The 19225-nt window shown below is 49.0% G+C and overlaps 1 protein-coding gene across 1 annotated transcript in view; it reads right to left on the bottom strand.

Moving 5' to 3' along the window:
* Positions 1-2644: 2644 nt before the first annotated feature.
* LOC146763573 (uncharacterized) overlaps positions 2645-19225 on the bottom strand; it is a 33317-nt gene continuing 16736 nt past the window's right edge. Inside the window, exons 9-24 of the mRNA XM_085567550.1 lie at positions 17565-17696; positions 17107-17238; positions 15345-15479; positions 14889-15020; positions 12607-12741; positions 12027-12362; positions 11523-11606; positions 10966-11116; positions 10596-10659; positions 9828-9876; positions 8950-9062; positions 8220-8337; positions 7285-7384; positions 6646-6842; positions 4130-4267; positions 2645-2783 (exon numbers count right to left, since the gene is read on the bottom strand). Coding sequence (XP_085423676.1) covers positions 2691-2783; positions 4130-4267; positions 6646-6842; positions 7285-7384; positions 8220-8337; positions 8950-9062; positions 9828-9876; positions 10596-10659; positions 10966-11116; positions 11523-11606; positions 12027-12362; positions 12607-12741; positions 14889-15020; positions 15345-15479; positions 17107-17238; positions 17565-17696 — 2109 coding nt within the window. The 3' untranslated portion in view covers positions 2645-2690. The remainder of the gene's footprint in view (positions 2784-4129; positions 4268-6645; positions 6843-7284; positions 7385-8219; positions 8338-8949; positions 9063-9827; positions 9877-10595; positions 10660-10965; positions 11117-11522; positions 11607-12026; positions 12363-12606; positions 12742-14888; positions 15021-15344; positions 15480-17106; positions 17239-17564; positions 17697-19225) is intronic.

The following is a 19225-nucleotide window of genomic DNA, read 5'->3' as shown; positions in this document are numbered from 1 at the left end:
GTCCATTTCACTCCAGGACTCATCCAAGGGCAGGCGTGACATCCAGCTAGCTGAGAGAACAATCATATCTAGCTATCATCTGCAACAGTCTTTGTTTTACTTCTCCTACGGGTGGTTACAGCTGTAGCTGAGCTCTCCAAGCCAAGTTCTCATTGCTAAGTCATGCCTTCCAAGGACAGAGCATATCTTCAAGGCTATGCCTGTCCTTATTATCTCATTCCGACCTTGTTCTATTTCCCAGGCCTAGACAGACCTTGTACAGTTTCCCGGGCCTAGATACAGAGCCTGTTTCCCAAGCTTTGTTCCCAGGCCAGACACAGGCTGATTCTGATTCTGGGGTCTTAAACAGTGGTATCAATGAATAACTGTTCCATTGATCCATGACCCCTCTCCTGCAGCCATTCTCCAACAAAAATTGCTAAGTTTCTCTATCAGTCTATTTGCAAAGTAACTGGTTATCCTAATAAATTTAGATACATTTCCCCTTTGATTACAAATTAATCATTGCACCTTCAAGGCATATCCAGGGATGCACAGGTGACACTGTGCTCATTGTCTCAAACAAGGTGAGCGCAAACATAGAAATCCCCCCCAACACCTCAACATGCAAGCTGTTATTCAACTGCACAAACACCTTCTCTCCTAAACCAAATCAGTGCTTCTGTGTTTGCTTTCATGAACTTAGAATGCACTTTTCAGGACTTTGAAAACAAGCAGTGTCTTTGGATTTGAAAATGTCACCAATATTAAGAAAGTCTGTGTTGCAGTGAAGTTGCCTTCTGGCTGATGTAGGAAGCTAGCAGGAGCTGTCACACAGGGATTGGCAACACTATGTATAGAAGCCTCTGCCCTGGGTTTTACTCTGCATGGTATATTTTTTCCTTGAAAGATTGATGATTTAACATTGAATCAGAGTTTGTCAGTGAAAATAAAAATAAAAGATCTAATTTACATGGGCTAATCAACAGGTCCAATTAATTTAAACATGGTTTTGGGATGATGATGGGTCTTCAGTGAATAGGTTTTCATTTGGGAAGGGTAGAAGGACATGACCTCAAGACTGCAGGACAAACCATTTGTTATTAGTTAGAAATTCCTGTTATTACCTTCCCATGCATAGTTTTTAAACTTTCTGTAATCTCAAATGACCTCAGTTCTGTGATTATTGCATCTGCACTTTTAGCTGCAAAAAACCCAACATTAAAAGCCATGGTCATATTTTGATTCCGAAATAAGAAAACATGCAAATTAGTATTTCAGTCATAGCAGTGGCAGACTTTTAGGTTTAATCCAATTCCTGCTATATTCAGAAACCTGCTATTGTTTTCAAGAGGAGCCTTCTGCTAAAAAGAAGGTTCTCTTTTGCTTTAATGACTTTGTCTCCTTTTAATTGCACATAAGAGTTTATCTCTAGTACCTCTCTCCCAGCAGCTCCCAGCTGCGGCGTGGCACAGCGCTTGCTGTGTGCCAGGGAGCACAAAGCAGGCTGGCCTGCCGGCCCTGAATATTTCTGCAGAGCACTCTGCAGCTCCCAGCTTTGCTGTGGCTCAGTGCAGAGCTGCAGGATTGCGGGCGCTGCCTCCCAGAGCTGTGTGAGGCACTGGCTCCTGCAGCCGTGAGCTGACAAGCTGTCCCTGCCTCCCGCTGGCCTCGGGTCCCCTGGCACAAGTGCCGTGCCCGAAGGACGCTGCCCTGTGCTCCAGCCTGCCGAGCAGCCCGGCTCCCTGCCCCGGTGCCCAGGGTGCTGCACACACTGCTGACCTTTGCCAGGAGTCGCAGGGCAGCGGCACAAGAGTGGGAATGCTGAGCCAGGCCAGCGGGCCTCGGCTGCCCTTGGCCTTTCTCTCCTCGGGCAGACTCCAGAGGGCCAATGCCTCCGGGCTGGGCTGTGCCCAGCAGGGCTCCGCTTGCCCTCGGGAGCAGCCGGCTGCGCTTGGGCTCTGAGAGCGGAGGATGCGCCCGCTGCCAGCAAGAGGCACGCAGGGCCGGGCTGTGCCTCCTGCAGCTACCAGGGCCTCCTTGCAGCCTGGCCCTGCCGAGGCTCAGGCTGCTCCGGGCTCTGCCAGGGCTCTGCTGCGGCTCCACGCCGGGCAGGGCCGGGCCCGCTCTCAGCTCACACTCGCTGACAGCTCTGCACCGCAGGAGACCTTTCAGAGCACCTCTCTGATCTTTCTGCTTTCTCCGCTGAGCGAGGCTCTCCTCCAGCCAAAGACTTTGCCCTTCGTGATACAAATCCAAGTGGCAGGCACCCAAATGCTCTCGAGTCACAGCTGAAGGCCTGCATCTGCACAGGATGTTTTGGCTGCCCCACTCCCCCTTTGCTTTTTCCTGCAAATGCCATTGCCCTTTCTGCCTCAACTGGAGGTGCCACAGATGTGCCAAACAGGGCCCGTGGGCCGTATGCCAAAGGCAGTGTGGTCTGGAGAGGATGAATGAAGAAGAGCCTTCTCCACTTACAAACCATACCAAAGGAGCCATAAGGATGTCTTAGCACCAATAAAAGACAACTGGCAATTCAGAAGGAAATGTTTTGTGAAGGGGCCAGAAGGAAGGGAATCTTCCAAATGACTTGATGTTTTGAAAACTATTTAATTATAATCCTATCTATAAACCTATACTACAAAACTACTTAACAATCCTAGAGTCCTACTCTACATTCCTACTCTAACTTGGTGGTAATATCTTGATTGTTACATTCTTGTCTTCTTTGTCTTCTTCTTCTTCACTGAGCTGATGAGTGGTGCCAGGGTGGATGCTGGCTTGGCTGCTGTTACAAACGGATGCTAATCCACAGGAAAAAAAACAACAAAGAACAGTGAAACATGAGTTTCCAAGTTCAGTGCGTCACAGACTCAATCAGGATTCCTCTAACTCCTAGAAAGACCCAGAAAGTAAACCAACGGGACCATCTGCTCCCTAGTCGTCATGTGCAGGACCTTGCCATCACAGGCAAACCTGGCCCAGAATCCCACTCATCCATTTACTCTGGTTTCTCCATCTTGCCGGGATTTTTGCCCTGCCAGTGCCCTAGAAATGGTGCTTTCTGTCCCTGGGGTTTCTTCCTTTCAAGAAGCTCCAATGACTCCCATAGGTCCCTGTCTTGGAAAGACAGGCACCGTGCTAATTTCCACAGGCACACAGAGCAGTGTCTGCCTTTCCATGCCCTGCCCCTCCTGTGCTGGATGGCACCTTCCTTCCCAGCAGGGCCAGCCGAGCGGTGCTGGTCCTGCAGTTCCCTCTCTGCCACACAACCTGGCAGTCAGCCTGGGCCAGTTCCCCTCTGCCTGAGTGTGCCAGGCAGCACATGGGGCTGGGACAAGTCCCTCTCAGCTGTCCCTGTTTGTGTGCCAGAAAACTCTAAGGGTGGTGTGGGGGCCCCTCAGAGGCTCACAGTGAGTCCCTCACAGCCCCTCCTGCCCACAGCCAAATCTCTCCAGAGTGCTCTGCCAGGACTGGCAGCCTTGGCTTCCTCCAACACCATTTCATGTCTCTCTAGCCTGCATTACTGTACTTCAGTTCTTTTGCCATTAGATAAAACTGAACACCCCACCAAATCAGGGCAAGACAAACAGCCAGAAAACAGAGCACCTGTCCTCTCAGGAAATGCTCAGAGAGGTGGAGTTATTCAGTTTTGTGAAGAACAGGCCCCAGGGAGACTTTATTGCTGCTTTCCAAGATTTCAGAGTAGCTTTGAAGAAAGTGGGGAACACCTTTTTTAACAGGGACAGTTAAAGGAGAGTATGGGCGAATAGTTTTAAACACATGGGGATCTAATCAGAGTAGGTCTAAGGAAGAACTTGTTTACTTGGAGCATGGTGTCTCCCTGGCACAGGTTGTCCCAAGAGCTTGTAGGTGCCTCCATCCCTGGAATCATTCCACTTCAGGTGGTAGAGGGCTCTGAGCAACCTGATCTCTTTAGAGATGTCCCTGCTCATTTCAGGACAGTTGGACCAAAGGACTTTGCAGAGCCCTGCCAGCCCAGCCCAGTCTAGCACTCCTCACTGTTTTCATTTGAACATCACCAAGATTGGAGGTGAGGAGGAAGGGGGCTCATCTGATGCCTCGGACCTCAGTGGAGGAGGAGCCCATCCCTCGGACACTGTTTCACCTCAGCCCCTTGGCATTTTACCTGCAGGAGCCTCTTGGCAGACCAGCGCTGCTCTTGGTCTGTCTGCAGGCAGCAGCTCAGGAAGTCACACAGGTGAGGTGAGGATCGGTTGGGCTGCCGCAGCTGTGGTCTCTCTCCTCTGGCTATCAGGAGTTCAGCCTGCAGGAAAAGGAAACACGAGGCTCCACCTGCTTCTTTCCCATCTGTAACTGCTCTCCCTGAGCCCAGTGTTTAAGCTCCACTCTGCAGAGCAGGTTCTGGTAAGATGCAGATGGTAAAGGAAAGATGACTTTCCTTTACCAACAAAAAGCCACGGCTTTTCCAACATCCCGCTGATCGTGCCTTGGCAGTCAATTTCATTGACTGACCCACTTAGTGGGAGCTACATCAGCAAAGCATGTTTCCTTCTTGCAGGATTCACACCACCCTGACAGGCTTTTCGGAAGATGGACTCTGCTACACTAACTAACTCTACTATTTCCAAGGATTAGTACAGGAAAGGCATCTCTGCAGTGCTTGTTGGTCCCTTAAGCACAGTGGTCATAAACCAAAACTCATTGAGCTTCTTGTCCTCTTCTAGAAAACAGTGGTACATGGGAGGCAAGAAAAGAAATCCACCAGGTATTCCTCAAAGTAAGGAAACAAACATTTGGAATCTCATATTCAACACAGACCCTTTAAGATGCCTGCACAATGTATTGGGATGAAAATGCTTGCTTGAGCAAACAGGAGCCACCTGCAGCTCTGTCTCTCAGCTGCAAGTTTCAGCCTCTTTATGTGGCAAAAGGAAACCTTTTCAAGGTCAAATCTGAAGAAGAAGTCAATGCATTAATGGCGTCCCCATCGCAAACAGTGTAGGTAAGAAGTGGGAGGTTTTGACAGGCTCTCCATGACACCAGACTGCACCCTGGTCTCCATAAAAATTCCCATCACAATAGTAACAGCTCTGTGCTGGTGGCACTGAAATAGATGGTGACCAAAAAGACTTCGTGATTATCCTCTTCAACTCAGAGGAAAATTTCCAAGCCTAAAACAGGAAGCACACTCCCCTGGAGTATAAATAATTATGGCAGCTTTCTTTCCTTTTCCCACACCCCCAGAGGTCACAAAGGGGGTTTTATCCTGTCTCGCTTGCAACTGAGCTCAGCCACTGGACATGGTGGGGAGCTGGAGTCCTCACTGTCCTCAGAACTGTGCAAGCCAGGGATGTCCCTGCTCCTGTGGTAAAGGAACACAGGACCGGCATCAACCGCCCATGTTGGGTCCCAGCCCCAGGCACTGGGCTGCAAGCTCATCAACTTGTTAAAGTACCCAGGAACAGCCAAGGGTTTAGTGTTACTGCAGTCAGAGAAAAACACATCCTCAACTTATCCAGGCCACCCACACACATGACTGAACAATGTACAGATGATTTGAAAGCCTGGAAGTTTTGAAGACCCACAGGTCTTGGAAAAGATGCTACAGTATGGAGGAAACTTGATGTGCTGTGGTTGAAAAAAGAAAAAGAAAGCAAAACTATTGGGGAAGATGATACGGGAAAACCTTACAAATATGTATGCCTGGCAAAAGATTTTGAGAATATGGAAACTGCAAGTGAGATTGAAATGAAAGTAAGCTTTGAGATAGTTACTAGCCTTAGTTAATGAACAACTGGAAAACAATGGTATGGCCAGCTGAAGGTAATCCCCTTTTGATTAAACTATACCCTCTGCTGGCAGACAGGTCCAAGGGTCAGAGCAGACCCTACTAACTTGGCAGAAGGGGTCCAAAGACTAGTTTTTAGGGTTTAAAATGTAACACAATATGGTAATGTAATGATTCTTATAGGCTGTAGCTAAATGCTCTAGTGTTTGTATCTTGTACTAGATTGGTTAGTGAAAAATTGAATATTCAGCCCAGAAGAAGATTTATTGTACTGTAACAGGAACTTCCTCACTCTTTCAGGTCTCTCTTTTGGGCTCCTCTTTTGGGCCTGCTCCGAGCTGTGGCTGGCAGCTCCAAGCAGGGCCCTGCACCCACGCCCTTTGCAATAAACTGAAAGTTCCAAGACCTGGCTTCAAAGATGTCTCGTCTCCCTCCATCCGGACAATCCTACCCACTGTAACTCCTACACAAAACTACTTGGGCATTGCTTTGGTGGTTGTTTCTTTTTTTCTTTTTCTTTTTCATTTTTTTTTTACGTTACCGATAAAATTGAATCTGGGAAGGTCTGACCTCAGTTTCTCAGGATATTTATCACATGTCTAACCTCTCCACTGAAAAATTCTTGCCCTTCAGAGACAGAGCACCAACGGAGTTCAAAAAGCAAATGAGAAATGTCAGGCAGGCTGGAGGCCAAAATGGCAGGTTTCTGAACTGCCACTTCACTTCTGATGCAACCAAATGTACAGCAGATGCTGATGTGCTGCAGGGACATGTTTAGAAGGGGACCTTGGTGGAAGTGGTGCCAGCAGATGGCAATGGGATTTGTCCAATGGCACACAGGACATGGGACAGGTGTGAAAAACAGATGGGATCAGGGAGTATTTGCACCTTACCGAAACAGGAGTTTCATTCCTGTGAGGAACTTCTCGTTCCACCATTTCAATGCCCACGATTCCAAAAGACCATATGTCCACTTTGGGGCCATATGGTTGACCTGTCAGCACTTCAGGCGCCATCCAGCCGGAAGTGCCGGCCACTGAGCTCCGTCTACGCTGCTCAGGGGTGAGCTGAGCAAAGAGGCCAAAGTCAGCTGTGGAGTAATAAACATACCATGAAAGCCAGCTCAAGTTAGGAAACCAAGCAAAAGAATTCCCCACTCTCAGTCTATGTGTTGTTGAATCTCCTGGAGAACTGTCCATGCTCGGTTTCCTTGGGGCTTTAGCCAAGGACATATGAAATTGGCCACTTCCAAAAAATCCCAGTTTTTTTAACGCTGCTCACAGCAGTGGCCTTTATTCCCCTGAAGCTTTAGTTTGTGGCTCCCTCCCTCTGGAAGGGACACACACCAACCAACGCCACTCTTGACTTCTCGTGGTTCCTTATACCTCTGTGCACATTACAACTGTGCCCTCAGCTCACAGCGGTGGGGCCCTGCACTGCCACCAGCACCATTTCTGGGGAGCTGGCAGCCACTCAAAGCAGCCCCTCACCCCACATCCCTGAACGCTACACCTGACCAGGAATATACTGACCCAGCTTGACAGAGCCATTGGTTCTGAGAAGAATGTTGTCACTCTTCACATCTCGGTAGATCACGTGGTTCCAGTGAAGAAAATCCAATCCTAGCAGGCACTGAGAGGGAAAACAGAAACAGGAGGACAAAAATTAGTGATGTGATTTCATCACACCAGAAAGGAAACAGCTCTAAAAGATTCCCTCTGCATGGGAATGGCGAGTAATGGCAGAACACAATGCCATTGAGAGGAAGAGTTGTGTTGCAACACTTGCAGAGGAGGACCTTTCTAAGGAAAGGCATGTCAGCTTTTGAAAGAGCAACAGCACCTGCTGTTCTAGACTGTCCCCTGCAAACCTGCCAGGATGACTGCTGCTGCAGTGGATGTGCTTTCTCCATGCAGAGGGCAAAGGAGGGGTTTGGCCAAGAAAGCAAAAGTCCCTCTCTCTGGTGTGAAGTGGATCACTTTTGGGTGGGAGGCTGCATGACGAAGGTTTTGTTGCTGGCCTCAGCACAGACTTAAAGTATAACATCAGTCACCTTCCTGAAGCAAAGAGCAGTTTGGCTGCACTACTGTTCTTTTCAGTTGAGGACTGTGAGAAATGAGTCTCTCTTTGTTTCTTAGCTGATCATTTCAAATCCTGCCACCAGCACCTTTGCTTTTACAGGCAAGGAATTCAGTGCAGACAGGTTGAAGAAGGAGGCAAGGTGGAGAAGAGCAAATACAAATACAGTAGGCAGAGCGAGAATACAACAGCAGGAGAGAAGAGTACAAGAACTGAGTACAGTGAGTGCAGGGGCACTGGCAGGCAGTTCCCTTGAGATGCTTTTACTTGCCCATAGCATACTGGCACTAGGGAAACAAAGCTTTATACATGGAACCTCTCTGTTCCGAGCCCCTGTTTCCCAGACAATCCTGCCCAAGCCCTCTGAAGCACGGGTGGGATCCCTGACCTCGCGACTGATGGCTGCTATCTCCTCTTCAGACAGGTAGGTCTTGCTGATGACATCGCTCAGAGTGCCTCCATCCATGAACTCCATAACCAGCCAGAATTGATTATCCACAAGGTAGCTGAAAGAAGGAAACAAGAGCATGGAGGTAAACATGCATGGTTAGTTTGTTTTCTTGATTCTTATTTCCAAGTCCCTTTGTGACAAGGACAGAATAAAGGGAATAGAGATTCCCTCTGGGCTGTGCATTTTTTGCAACCTGTCTCAAGAAGAAAGGCACAGCTTTGAAAAAGGAGAGGCCTTAAATAGCCAGCAAGTAAAAACTGCAGTTTAGGAACAGATAAAAAAGCCTGTCCCACTGCATGTTTCTGGAAATAACCACCTAGTCTTCCTGGCATGCAAAGCAATGGAAAAGAGGGGACACAATCCAAGGAAAATCCATGTTAGTTTACCCAGATGTAAGAGGACTGTTGAAAAAAATCAAGCCCCAAAATAATGTGGTGGCTGTGAACTTACAGCCTATTGATTTAGGTAGATATGACTGATGCAGGTTTTTGAATAATTTTCAAACTATGTGTGCCAGGGAATACTCCTGCAGACAAGATGCACTCTCTTCCCATCCATTGGACATGAGCAGAGCAGTAATAATTCACCAATAATTACAGCTCTATTTTCTGCCACTGAATATCCTTGCATGTTTGCAGAATGTAAACAAACATTTACAACAACTCACCTGTCTAAATAGTTGACGATGTTGGGATTCTTATTTATCTTCATGACCATGAGTTCATTGACTTTTAGTTCCTTCTTCCTCGGTCCTTGGAGATTTATTTTCTTTATGACCACCTAAAATGACATTGAAAACCAGTAACTTGAGAAGTTGGTGGCACAAGACCACCTGGAGCGAGTAATTTTGCAATGACACAGCGATCTGTGCCAAACTGCCTTGTGATCAGGCATTGCAGTAATTAGGAACTGACATTGCAATAGCCCATTGCTCCGCTCCCTTGGGGGCCAGTAACAGGACACGTGGCCGCTGAGGTTTTGCCGTGAACACTTGGTGACAGTGGTGTCTCAACTATCACCCACAAACCTCTGAGCCCACTCCCTGCTGTTTTGTATGGGATTCAGAAGAAGTAATCCATGCCTGAATATTCTGTGGCTACATCCTGGGCTATGGGCAGGACTTTGGGCTTCTAGGGACGCCTTGCAGATCTCTCCCTTTGTGCAGTTCCCAAGTGCAGCACTGCAGGTGGCTAAAGAGCTACCAGTAACTTTCAGATGTATTTGCTGGCAACCAGAAGTGAGAATTCAGGACTCTGAAGCTGTAGCCCCAAAGAGCAGTGAGATGCTCTAAGGCACCACCTTTGTTTTAGCAATTGAGAGCGAGTGAGCACATCCTTCTCTGAAATGAACTGCTGCCCTGCATGACTTCCTTCTGGCAGCTGAGAAGGACAAAGACTGTCCCCAATGTATTTTGCAGCCTGGTACCTGTCTGTGTTTCTTGTGCCTCCTCAGCACAGCTCTACCCAAAGCTCTGGCCACAGCTGCCCACACCAGAGGGGAAAGCCCTTGAGTGCAGCAGAGTCTGTGAGGGATGTTGATATTTACCTCTACTCCTGTGGCTTTGTTGAGTGCTCTGACCACAAATCCAAAAGTCCTAGAAACAAAAAAAGCAGCAAAGAAAGGAGAAGCCATTTAGATCGTGCAGTGAAAGCCAGCCCACACAGGAGATCTCTGCTGTAAATGCCCAAGACCTGCAGGATGCAGGAGGGCTCTGCCAGAAGGCAGATGATGCATTTTCCTCTCAAGTGCATGGGTACTGGGCCTGTCCCTGAAGTGTTGGGGTTTACTGCCTCAGCTCCTAAAGAGAGCTCCTTCTTTCATCTCAGGTTTCAGGTTCTAAACTGTGCAGTTTTCATAGTTTTCATCCTGACCATGGAGAATTTCCTTCATCAAACTCTTGGAAAGAAATGTTCCTGAGAACTGTTATCTGACAGCTATCAGGGAGTAGGTTGCTCTTTCAGGCAAGCAAGTTTCTTGCCCTTTTATTAGTGTGGCTGTATGATTTGGAGAGATACAGAAATGCTAAGGAAATTAACAGAGAACTGTCCCACACTTGAGAGACAAGGAGAATTTCCAGGTCCTGTTCCTTGCTGAAGGCAAGAGATCTTGGCAGCACGGATGTGTCTCTGACAACACCTTCAGGGCACACTCACAAATTCTGAGCAGCACTGAGAGATGGGACAATCTATCCCCAGTGTGTGAACATGGCCATAGATGTCTGTTTGCAGCTGGCCTGACTTCACACTGCATAGATATTCCACCAGAAAAACACCTGGCCCATGGTTATGGAGAAGTAACTGTGGTTGGACTCACCCGCTTCCAATATATTCCAGTTCAGAATATTTCCCCACAGGATTTTCCATGTTCACTATTTTCCCTGAGGGAAACAAAATGCAAGATGCTCACTTTAAAGCACAGACCTCAGCTTCCAGGAAATGCAAAAGGCAGCCCCAGAGCTTGGAGCTTTGAACTTCTTGTGGTTTCCTGGGTAACAACATCAACCAGGCAGACAGCTCTGCAGCACAAGTGGCCAGCACAGAGACTGATTTTCTACAGCAGTTCCCATGGGGAAATGTCTCTAAATGTCCCTGGGACACCAAACTCAGGAAAACCATTTGGTACAGCTATGCTGAAACATGCACACAATACACTGTCCCTCAGAGAAGAAATACAGCCGACGTACTCAGTTGCTCCACGGAGTCATCCTTGTTCTCCTGTTGCTGAGCAGTGCTGGAGATGAGCAAATGGCCCCGGTTCCACTTCTCAGGTTGGGGAGCAAAGGCTCCTTTAGACAATGCTGCTCCTGCAGCAGGTTTGACAAAGCCCTTGTAGATCTGTGACAAGAAGTGAGTTCATGTCAGAAAGGTGCCTGGCAGAGATTAGCCTGAGATCCCACTTCAAATGCAAGCCCTTAGGAAGGTGCTCTCAGCCACATGCAGGGCTCTTAAATGGGTTTTTTCTGATGTCCACTTCTCAAACTGGATGGGTCAAAACCAAAGGCTAGCTCTACTCAAGTTCATGGCCAGATTCATGTTCCATTTTCATGGATTTTCTGAAGGATCACTGCCACAATGGCCATTCTGCTTCCTCTTAAGGATTCCTTTCCCCCTCCAAAGGCTTCAGACACACTTGCAGCTCCTTGTTCAAATGTTCTGCCTCCTCCCACTGTGTCCTCTTTTCCTGCACCATCTTCAGGTCATGCTCAACCTGTAGCAGCTTTGATGGGGACAGTTTCTGTACCTCATGCCAAGCCTGGGGATCTTCATTGCCACCCATTTGCTGGAAGTCTTTGTAGGCTGCCCGGTGAGATGTCAACACTTTCACCTCAAGTTAAACAGAAGAAAACAGTCAGAGACTACGGCTTACCTCTGTCAGTCAAGAGTCATTGACTGTGAGGAAAGGGAGAGAACAGATTTACAAGGGGTACAGACAGCTTCTTTCAATCCTCCCTCTGGGTCACCATGCTCCCCTGTAAAAACACCTCAAGAAACAAGGAGAGCAGGAACAGGCCAGCAGGAATCAATTTGGATGACTGCTGGCCAAAAGGCCAAAGGACAAGTCACACTGTCCAGGGGAGCAGTTGAGATTCAGCACCAGGAAATCCTTCAGAGTGAGTGTGATACACACTACAGCAGGATGGCACTCAGAGGCATCACCTCACTCCCTGCAGCTCTGCACTGGAAAGGCAAGAAGGGCAGAAACCACCAGTTTGGTGACTGCAGTGGCTATCCCTCTTTCACTCACTTGCTCTTGTAGAGCCTGAGGGAGAGGATGAAGCTTTTCTCTGATGATTTTAATTTCTTCCTCCTGCCTCTTCTCCTTTGCTTTCATCTTACTGTGAACTTTCTGAAACTCCGTGTCCAGCTGTTCCTTCAAGTTCTGTAAAATACAAGAGAGAGGATCTTTCACGAGTGGAGTGGCTGCCACTCTTTCACTCACCTGGTTTTGTTGATCGCCCCTCTGCTGATGGAGATTCATGTCCTCTTCAATTCTTCTCATGTCTTCCTTGTTCCCCTTCTTCACGTCCATGATGGCACTCTGAGCTCCGGGCAGCTCTGCTTGTGACTCTGCCTTGATGTTCTGTACACACAAATGCAGAGCAAGTGACTGGGAGCTGCCATCAGGCTCAGCTTTTTCCTCTTGCAGCCTCAAAATCACATTTATTCAGCCACTTCTTTCTGCTGCCCTACCCACCTCTGCTTCCAGTGTAACCCTCCTGTCCCAGTGCTGACTTTGGCAGATTCCAAGGCTCTGTGCTTTCAGTGCCTCCGTTTTATGCCCCTCTTCCTGCCCTTCCCTCTGACACCTGGCGAGTCAGGCTTACCTGGCCTTTCTCCTGTGGCTCTTTCACCTGCTGCCTGAGCTGCTCTTCCTGCTCTTGGGCTGGGAGCAGCTCTCCCCGAGTCTGCCATGGCATCTCTGGCAAAGCAGGCTGCTCCTGCTCTTTCTCTGGAAGGACCTGCACAGAAATCCAGAGAAGATGGGTTTCAACTTTCCATATGACATTTGTGGGCCAAGACTCAAGGACTGATGGGCTCACACATTCCCAAAGCACTGCAGTGCTGCAGCTCTCCTGCGTCATTCTCTCCCTGTGGAGAGGCACAGATGCCAAAGTGACCCTGGCACTGCAATCAGGGGCTGAAGGTCCAACAGCCTCTGAGGCAGCTGACAGGGAAGATGTGGCATTTCTCAAGGGTCTGCTGAGGACCTCCCTCTGCTTCTTCCATGCTCTGTTTGTCTTTCAGTAGTGACTGACACCCCACCCTGTCCCACAGCTCCATCCTGGCTCCGCAGGTGGCTTCCTGGGTGAGCTCAGCCCTTGTGAGAGACACTTCTGGAGTTCATGTTCTCTTCACCACCTAAAATATGGAATTCTTCCACCTCTCTGGGACAGGCAGAACATTAAAGCATTAACTGGGGACTTCAAGAAGAAGAGGCTGGAGGAGGAAACCATGTCTGAGGGGAAAAAAACACCACATCTAGAGGAGGAAATAGCTCTGCCTGAATTAGTCAATGGAATATGTCTTTAATCCTCTCCTGAAAGGGATGCTTTAGGTGAACTTTGCACCTCCAACTGCTTTGGACCAGAGCCAAGAAGATTCAATTATGTAAATGTTACATAGATAGATAGATAGATAGATAGATAGATAGATAGATACATAGATAGATAGATAGAGAGACAGACAGACAGACAGACAGATCTCACTCTTATAATCTCTTGTTACTATAATTTCCATTCCTATACACATCAACACTTGGTAGCCATTGCCCCAGCCAGCAGCAATCCTGAGACTGCTCTCCTGTTCCTTCAATAAACCACACTCTCAGGGAATTTAGAGCATTTAGATCCTTATGGAATACAATCAGATCCAGAGCATTGCACTGGGAACTGCACTCTTGCAGCATCTGTACTTGGCTAAGTACTTCTCATGGACTTGACCACACTGACAGTGCTAAAGGGGCTGTAAGCAGAAATAAAGCCCAGCCCCTCCCAGCTCCTCTGATCTCTGGGGACCAGCTGGAATGCAAGGGCATTGATTTCCTGCTCAATTCCCAAACACCACACCTACTGGTTCCGTGGGTTGCAAAAAGACACAGGGACTGTTAATAAGACATCAAAGAGCAAGGGCCTGTTGACTGGCCTGGCACCAGAACAGCTCCCTGTCCCAAACAATGTGTCATGCAAAAATACTGCATCCTTTAGAAGGGCCCCCTTACACAAGAAAAAGCAAGGAGAATCTTTACAAGTGCAGGAAAAGGACAGAAAAGATGGAGGAAAATCGACTTGCATAGCTAAAAGACAAGAAAATGAAGAAGACTTCTCTTCCTACCAAACGAACAAACACAGGAGAGCCACAAATGCCAGAGGAAAATACACTTGGATAAAGTGAGGGGATATTTGCTGAGGAAACAGCCCTGGTGGTGAGCACTGTCACGTATGGAACCATGGAAGTGTGCCTGAAGGTCCCTCACGAGGCTCTCGTTGTCCAGGCTGAAACTCCCTCAGCACCTCCTCCTTGGCCTTGCACTCCACAGCCTTCCCCAGCTCCCGTGTCCTTCTCTGCACACGCTCCAGCCCCTCAAGGACTTTCTGCTTCACAGGGGCCCACAAGTGGACACAGCACTCCCAGCTCTGGCCGCAGCGCTGCCCAGCCCAGGGGGACGGTCACTGCCCTGCTCCTGCTGCCCCACTGCTGCTGACAGAGGCCACGATGCCCTCGGACTTCTTGGCTACCTAGCCAGGTGCTGGCCCACCTTCAGCTGCTCTTGACTGCCCGAGCCACAAAGTTGCTCATTGGACTAAAAACACAGCATCCGCCATTTCAAGACATCCTTCCTCTTCTGAGCCACACTAGACTGCAGTCAAGGACTTGCAGCTTCACCCTGCCTCCAGGTTCCAATGCACTTCACAAAGCTACAGACTACACCAAAAAATGCATCCACAGAACCTGGCTCCTTCTACTGTCACTGCCTGCAGGAAGTCGATGGCTCCTGGCAGGACTCCAGCACTCAGCACCCTCAGGCAGCAATAGCAAGAGCTGGCTGGTCAGAAACTTGCAGCTCTGTCTTGCTCTAAAGACAGCACCACCCATAACTGGCACTTACTGGCTCTGAAGATTCAGGCTCTGCTGCGACCACTGATGGAGCCTCGTGGTCATACTCCTCAATTTGCTCCTCTTTGGTTTCGTCACCAGGAGGAGAGGGAGCCAGAACAGACACTGCTGGTGTCTCTGCCATCTGTGGCAAGAGAGAAGCATGAGGGACAGGCTGTTTCCTCCAATTATAGCCTCCTTTCTTCTCACATTTACCACCACATCTTCCAAGGAAAATTGAGAACCCTGGATTACAATGGGATTCCATGGCACTCTCATGTCTTAAAATTGGCTAATCCAACTGTACTGCAAATAGTTCTGAATTAAATATTCCACACTGCCTACTAACAGGTTACAATGATCTATTTGTGTAACTGACCTTTTAAATCTTGAAATCTCTGAGATGCAAGAGCAAAACGTGCACCTCTGCCTTGCACTAATAACAGCACCACCCACAACTGGCACTTACTGGCTCGGAAGATTCAGGTTCCAGTGTAACCACTGATGGACCCTCGTGGTCATACTCCTCAATTTGCTGCTCCTCTTTGGCTTCTTCACCAGAAGCAGATGGAGCTGGGGCAGAGACCGCTGTTCCTTCTGCCATCTGTGGCAAGATAGAAGCATGAGGGACAGGCCGTTACCTCTCATTTATAATCGAGTTTCTCCTCAGATCCAAAACAACCTCTTCAAAGATGAAATCATCCACTTTGTTATAATTGGGATTCTTAATCACTCAACCCGATTAAAATGGGCTATCTCAACATAACTCTATTTGATGAACTCTATGAATTTGATAGTCCTCCCTGGCTGATATCAGCAAGCAACGGTGCCTTCACGCAAAGGAGCATTTGGCTCTTGAGAGCTCTGAAATGGAGAAATAGGAAAGAGACACCATGGCCTTTGCTATTGCTGCAGTAGATATAGAAAATTCAAACTGGATCAAAATCCCATCCAGCGAATGAAAAGGGCAGGAAAAGTTTGTGCAGAAGCAGCTGTGCTTGCTGAAAAGAGAGAAAATGGGCAGGGCTTCTCCTCCTAGCAAAGCAACAAACCAGAAATCAAAAGTGTCCCCTCCTCAGGTGGCTAAAACACTTGGAGGCAGTGAGGGCAAGTTTGGCAGGGAAACAGTGCTGGTGGTGAGCACTGTCATGTACGGATCTATGGAAGCGTGCCTGAAGGTCCCTCACGAGGCTCCCATTGTCCAGGCTGAAACTCCCTCAGCACCTCCTCCTTGGATTGTGCTCCACAGCCATTCCCAGCTCCTGTGTCCTTCTCTGCACACGCTCCAGCCCCTCAAGGACTTTCTGCTTCACAGGGGCCAACAAATGGACACAGCATTCCCAGCTCTGGCCGCAGCGCTGCCCAGCCCGGGGGGACGGTCACTGCCCTGCTCCTGCTGCCCCGCTGCTGCTGACACAGGCCAGGATGCCCTCGGCCTTCTTGGCTACCTGGCCAGGCGCTGGCCCACCTTCAGCTGCTCTTGACTGGCACCCCTGGGTCATTTTGGCCCACACAGCTGCCCAGCCACAAGGTTATCCGTTTGATTTCAAATACAGCATCTCCGGTTCCAAGATGTCCTGCCTCTTCTCAGCAACACAAGACAGCAGTCAAGGACTTGCAGCTTCACCCCCACCCTAGGCCCTAATGCCAGTTCCAAAATCTGCAGGCTTCAGTGTGAAAGGCGTCCACATGAGCTTGCTGCTTCTGCTTTTTGCCCCGAAGAAACCTTCCCAACGAGGCACTTGGTTTCTTTGGCCACACCTGACAAGAATGTCACCCCACAGGTTCCTTGAGAGCACAATCATCTCCATGCAGCTTAGCAAAACTCAAAAGAGACTGTACAAGTGAAGAACTATTGCAGAGAACTGCAGATCACTCCCACAAGCCAAACACACCTTTCCACAAAGGGAAAACAAACAAACCAAACCCTGCCACTTGCAGCTCTACATCCTGTGCCTTTGGCGACAGCACTGCAGAAGCCCAGAGACAGAAATTCCCTCAGCTGAGCAGCCAGAAGCTCAGCCAGAACCCCCAACTCTTTGGTGCTTCAAAATGACAGGTCCAAAGCCAATTTGTAGCTGGAGGTCACTGCCTGCAGGAAATTGCTGGGTCGTGGCGGGACTCCAGCACTCAGCATCCTCAGGCAGCAACAGCAAAAGCTGGCTGGTCAGAAATTTGCAGCTCTGCCTTGCACTAAAGACAACACAGCGCCACCCAAAACTGGCACTTACTGGCTCTGAACGGTCAGGCTCCGGTATGACCATTGATGGAGCCTCGTGGTCATAGTCCTCAATTTCCTCCTCTTTGGCTTCTTCTCCTGGAGCAGTGGAAGCCAGGGCAGACACTACTGTTGCCTCTGTCATCTGTGGCAAGAGAGAAGCATGAGGGACAGGCCGTTATCTATGATGTATAACCTCCTATCTTCTGACATCGACCACCATATCTTCCAAGGAAAATTGAGAAACTTTGATTGCAATGAGATTCTAAGGCACTCTCATGGTAATGAATTTGTCTAATCCCCCTGTAATGCAAATTGCTCTGAATAAAGTATTCCACCCTGCCTACTATCAGGTTACAATGATCTATTTCTGTAACTGACCATTTAAATCTTGAAGGCTCTGGAACGCAGAAGCGAAAGTTGTAGGTCTGCCTTGCACTAAAGAGAGCACTACCCACAACTGGCACTTACTGGCTCTGAAGTGTCAGGCTCTGATGTGACCCCTGATGGAGCCTCATGGGCATACTCCCCAATTTGCTGCTCCTTGGCTTCTTCACCAGGCGGAGAGGGAGCCAGGGCAGAGACCACTGTTCCTTCATCCATCTGTGGCAAGAGAGAAGCATGATGACCAGCCATTACCTATCATTTATAGCCTTGTTTCTCTTCGGATCCACAAACACCTCTTTGAAGGAGAAATTATCAGCTTTATCCGCAATGGGAATCTAAGGCACTCTGACCAGATTAAAATGGACTAACCCAACAGAACTCTATTTGATACACTCTATGTATTTGATAGTCCTTTCTGGCTGCTATAGCAAGCAACTGTGCCTCTGCACAAAGAAGCTTTTGTCTCTTTAAAGCCCTGAAATTGAAAAGTAGGAAATAGCCAGCAAGGCCGTAGCTATTGCTGCGGCAGAAATATTAAATTCAACCTGGATCAGAATCACATCCAGTGTGTGAAAAGGGCAGGAAAATTTGTGCAGAAGCATCTGCGCTTGTTGGAAAGCAAGATAATGGGCAGGTCTTCACCTCCTAGTAAAGAAACAAACCAGAAATCAAAAGTGTCCCCTCCTCAGGTGGCTAAAACACTTGGAGGCAGTGAGGGCATGTTTGGCAGGGGAACAGCCCTGGTGGTGAGCAGTGTCACGTATGGAACCATGGAAGTGTGCCTGAAGGTCCCTCACGAGGCTCTCCTTGTCCAGGCTGAAGTTTCCTCACCACCTCCTCCTTGGCCTTGCACTCCACACCCTTCCCCAGCTCCCGTGTCCTTCTTTGCACACACTCCAGCCCCTCAGGGACTTTCTGCTTCACAGGGGCCCACAAGTGGACACAGCACTCCCAGCTCTGGCCGCAGCGCTGCCCAGCCCAGGGGGACGGTCACTGCCCTGCTCCTGCTGCCCCACTGCTGCTGACACAGGCCACGATGCCCTCGGCCTTCTTGGCTACCTGGCCAGGCGCTGGCCCACCTTCAGCTGCTCTTGACCGGCACCCCTGGGTCCTTTTGGTCCACACAGCTGCCCAGCCACAAAGTTGCCTGTTTGATTTCAAATACAGCATCTCCGGTTCAGAGACGTCCTGCCTCTTCTCAGCAAAACAAGACAGCAGTCAAGGACTTGCAGCTTCACCCCCACCCTAGGCCCTAATGCCATTTCTAAAGCTGCAGGCTTCATTGCAAAAGGCATCCACAGAAAATTGCTGCTTCTGCTTTTTTGCCGCACAAGAAGCCTTCCCAACGAGGCACTTGATTTCTTGGGCCACACCTGACAAGAATGGCACCCCACAGATTCCTGGCAAACACAATCATCTCCATGCAGCTTAGAAAAAGTCAAAAGAGACTGTACAAGTGAAGAACTATTGCAGAGAACGGCAGATCACTTCCACAAGCCAAACACACCTTTACACAAAGGGAAAACAAACAAACCAAGCCCTGCCACCTGCAGCACTACATCCTGTGCCTTTGGCCACAGAACTGCAGAAGCCCAGAGACAGAACTTCCCTGAGCTGAGCAGCCAGAAGCTCAGCCAGAACCCCCAGCTCTTTGGTGCCTCAAGGTGACAGATCAAAAGCCATTTTGTAGCTGGTGGTCACTGCCTGCAGGAAATCGCTGGCTCCTGGCAGGACTGCAGTACTCA

The sequence above is a fragment of the Lonchura striata genome, chromosome Z, assembly GCF_050655825.1.
Source record: "Lonchura striata isolate lonStrDom1 chromosome Z, ASM5065582v1, whole genome shotgun sequence".
Lineage (NCBI taxonomy): Eukaryota > Metazoa > Chordata > Aves > Passeriformes > Estrildidae > Lonchura > Lonchura striata.
The sequence above is the reverse complement of the archived record's forward strand: the minus strand, read 5'-3'. Positions and strand labels throughout refer to the sequence as shown.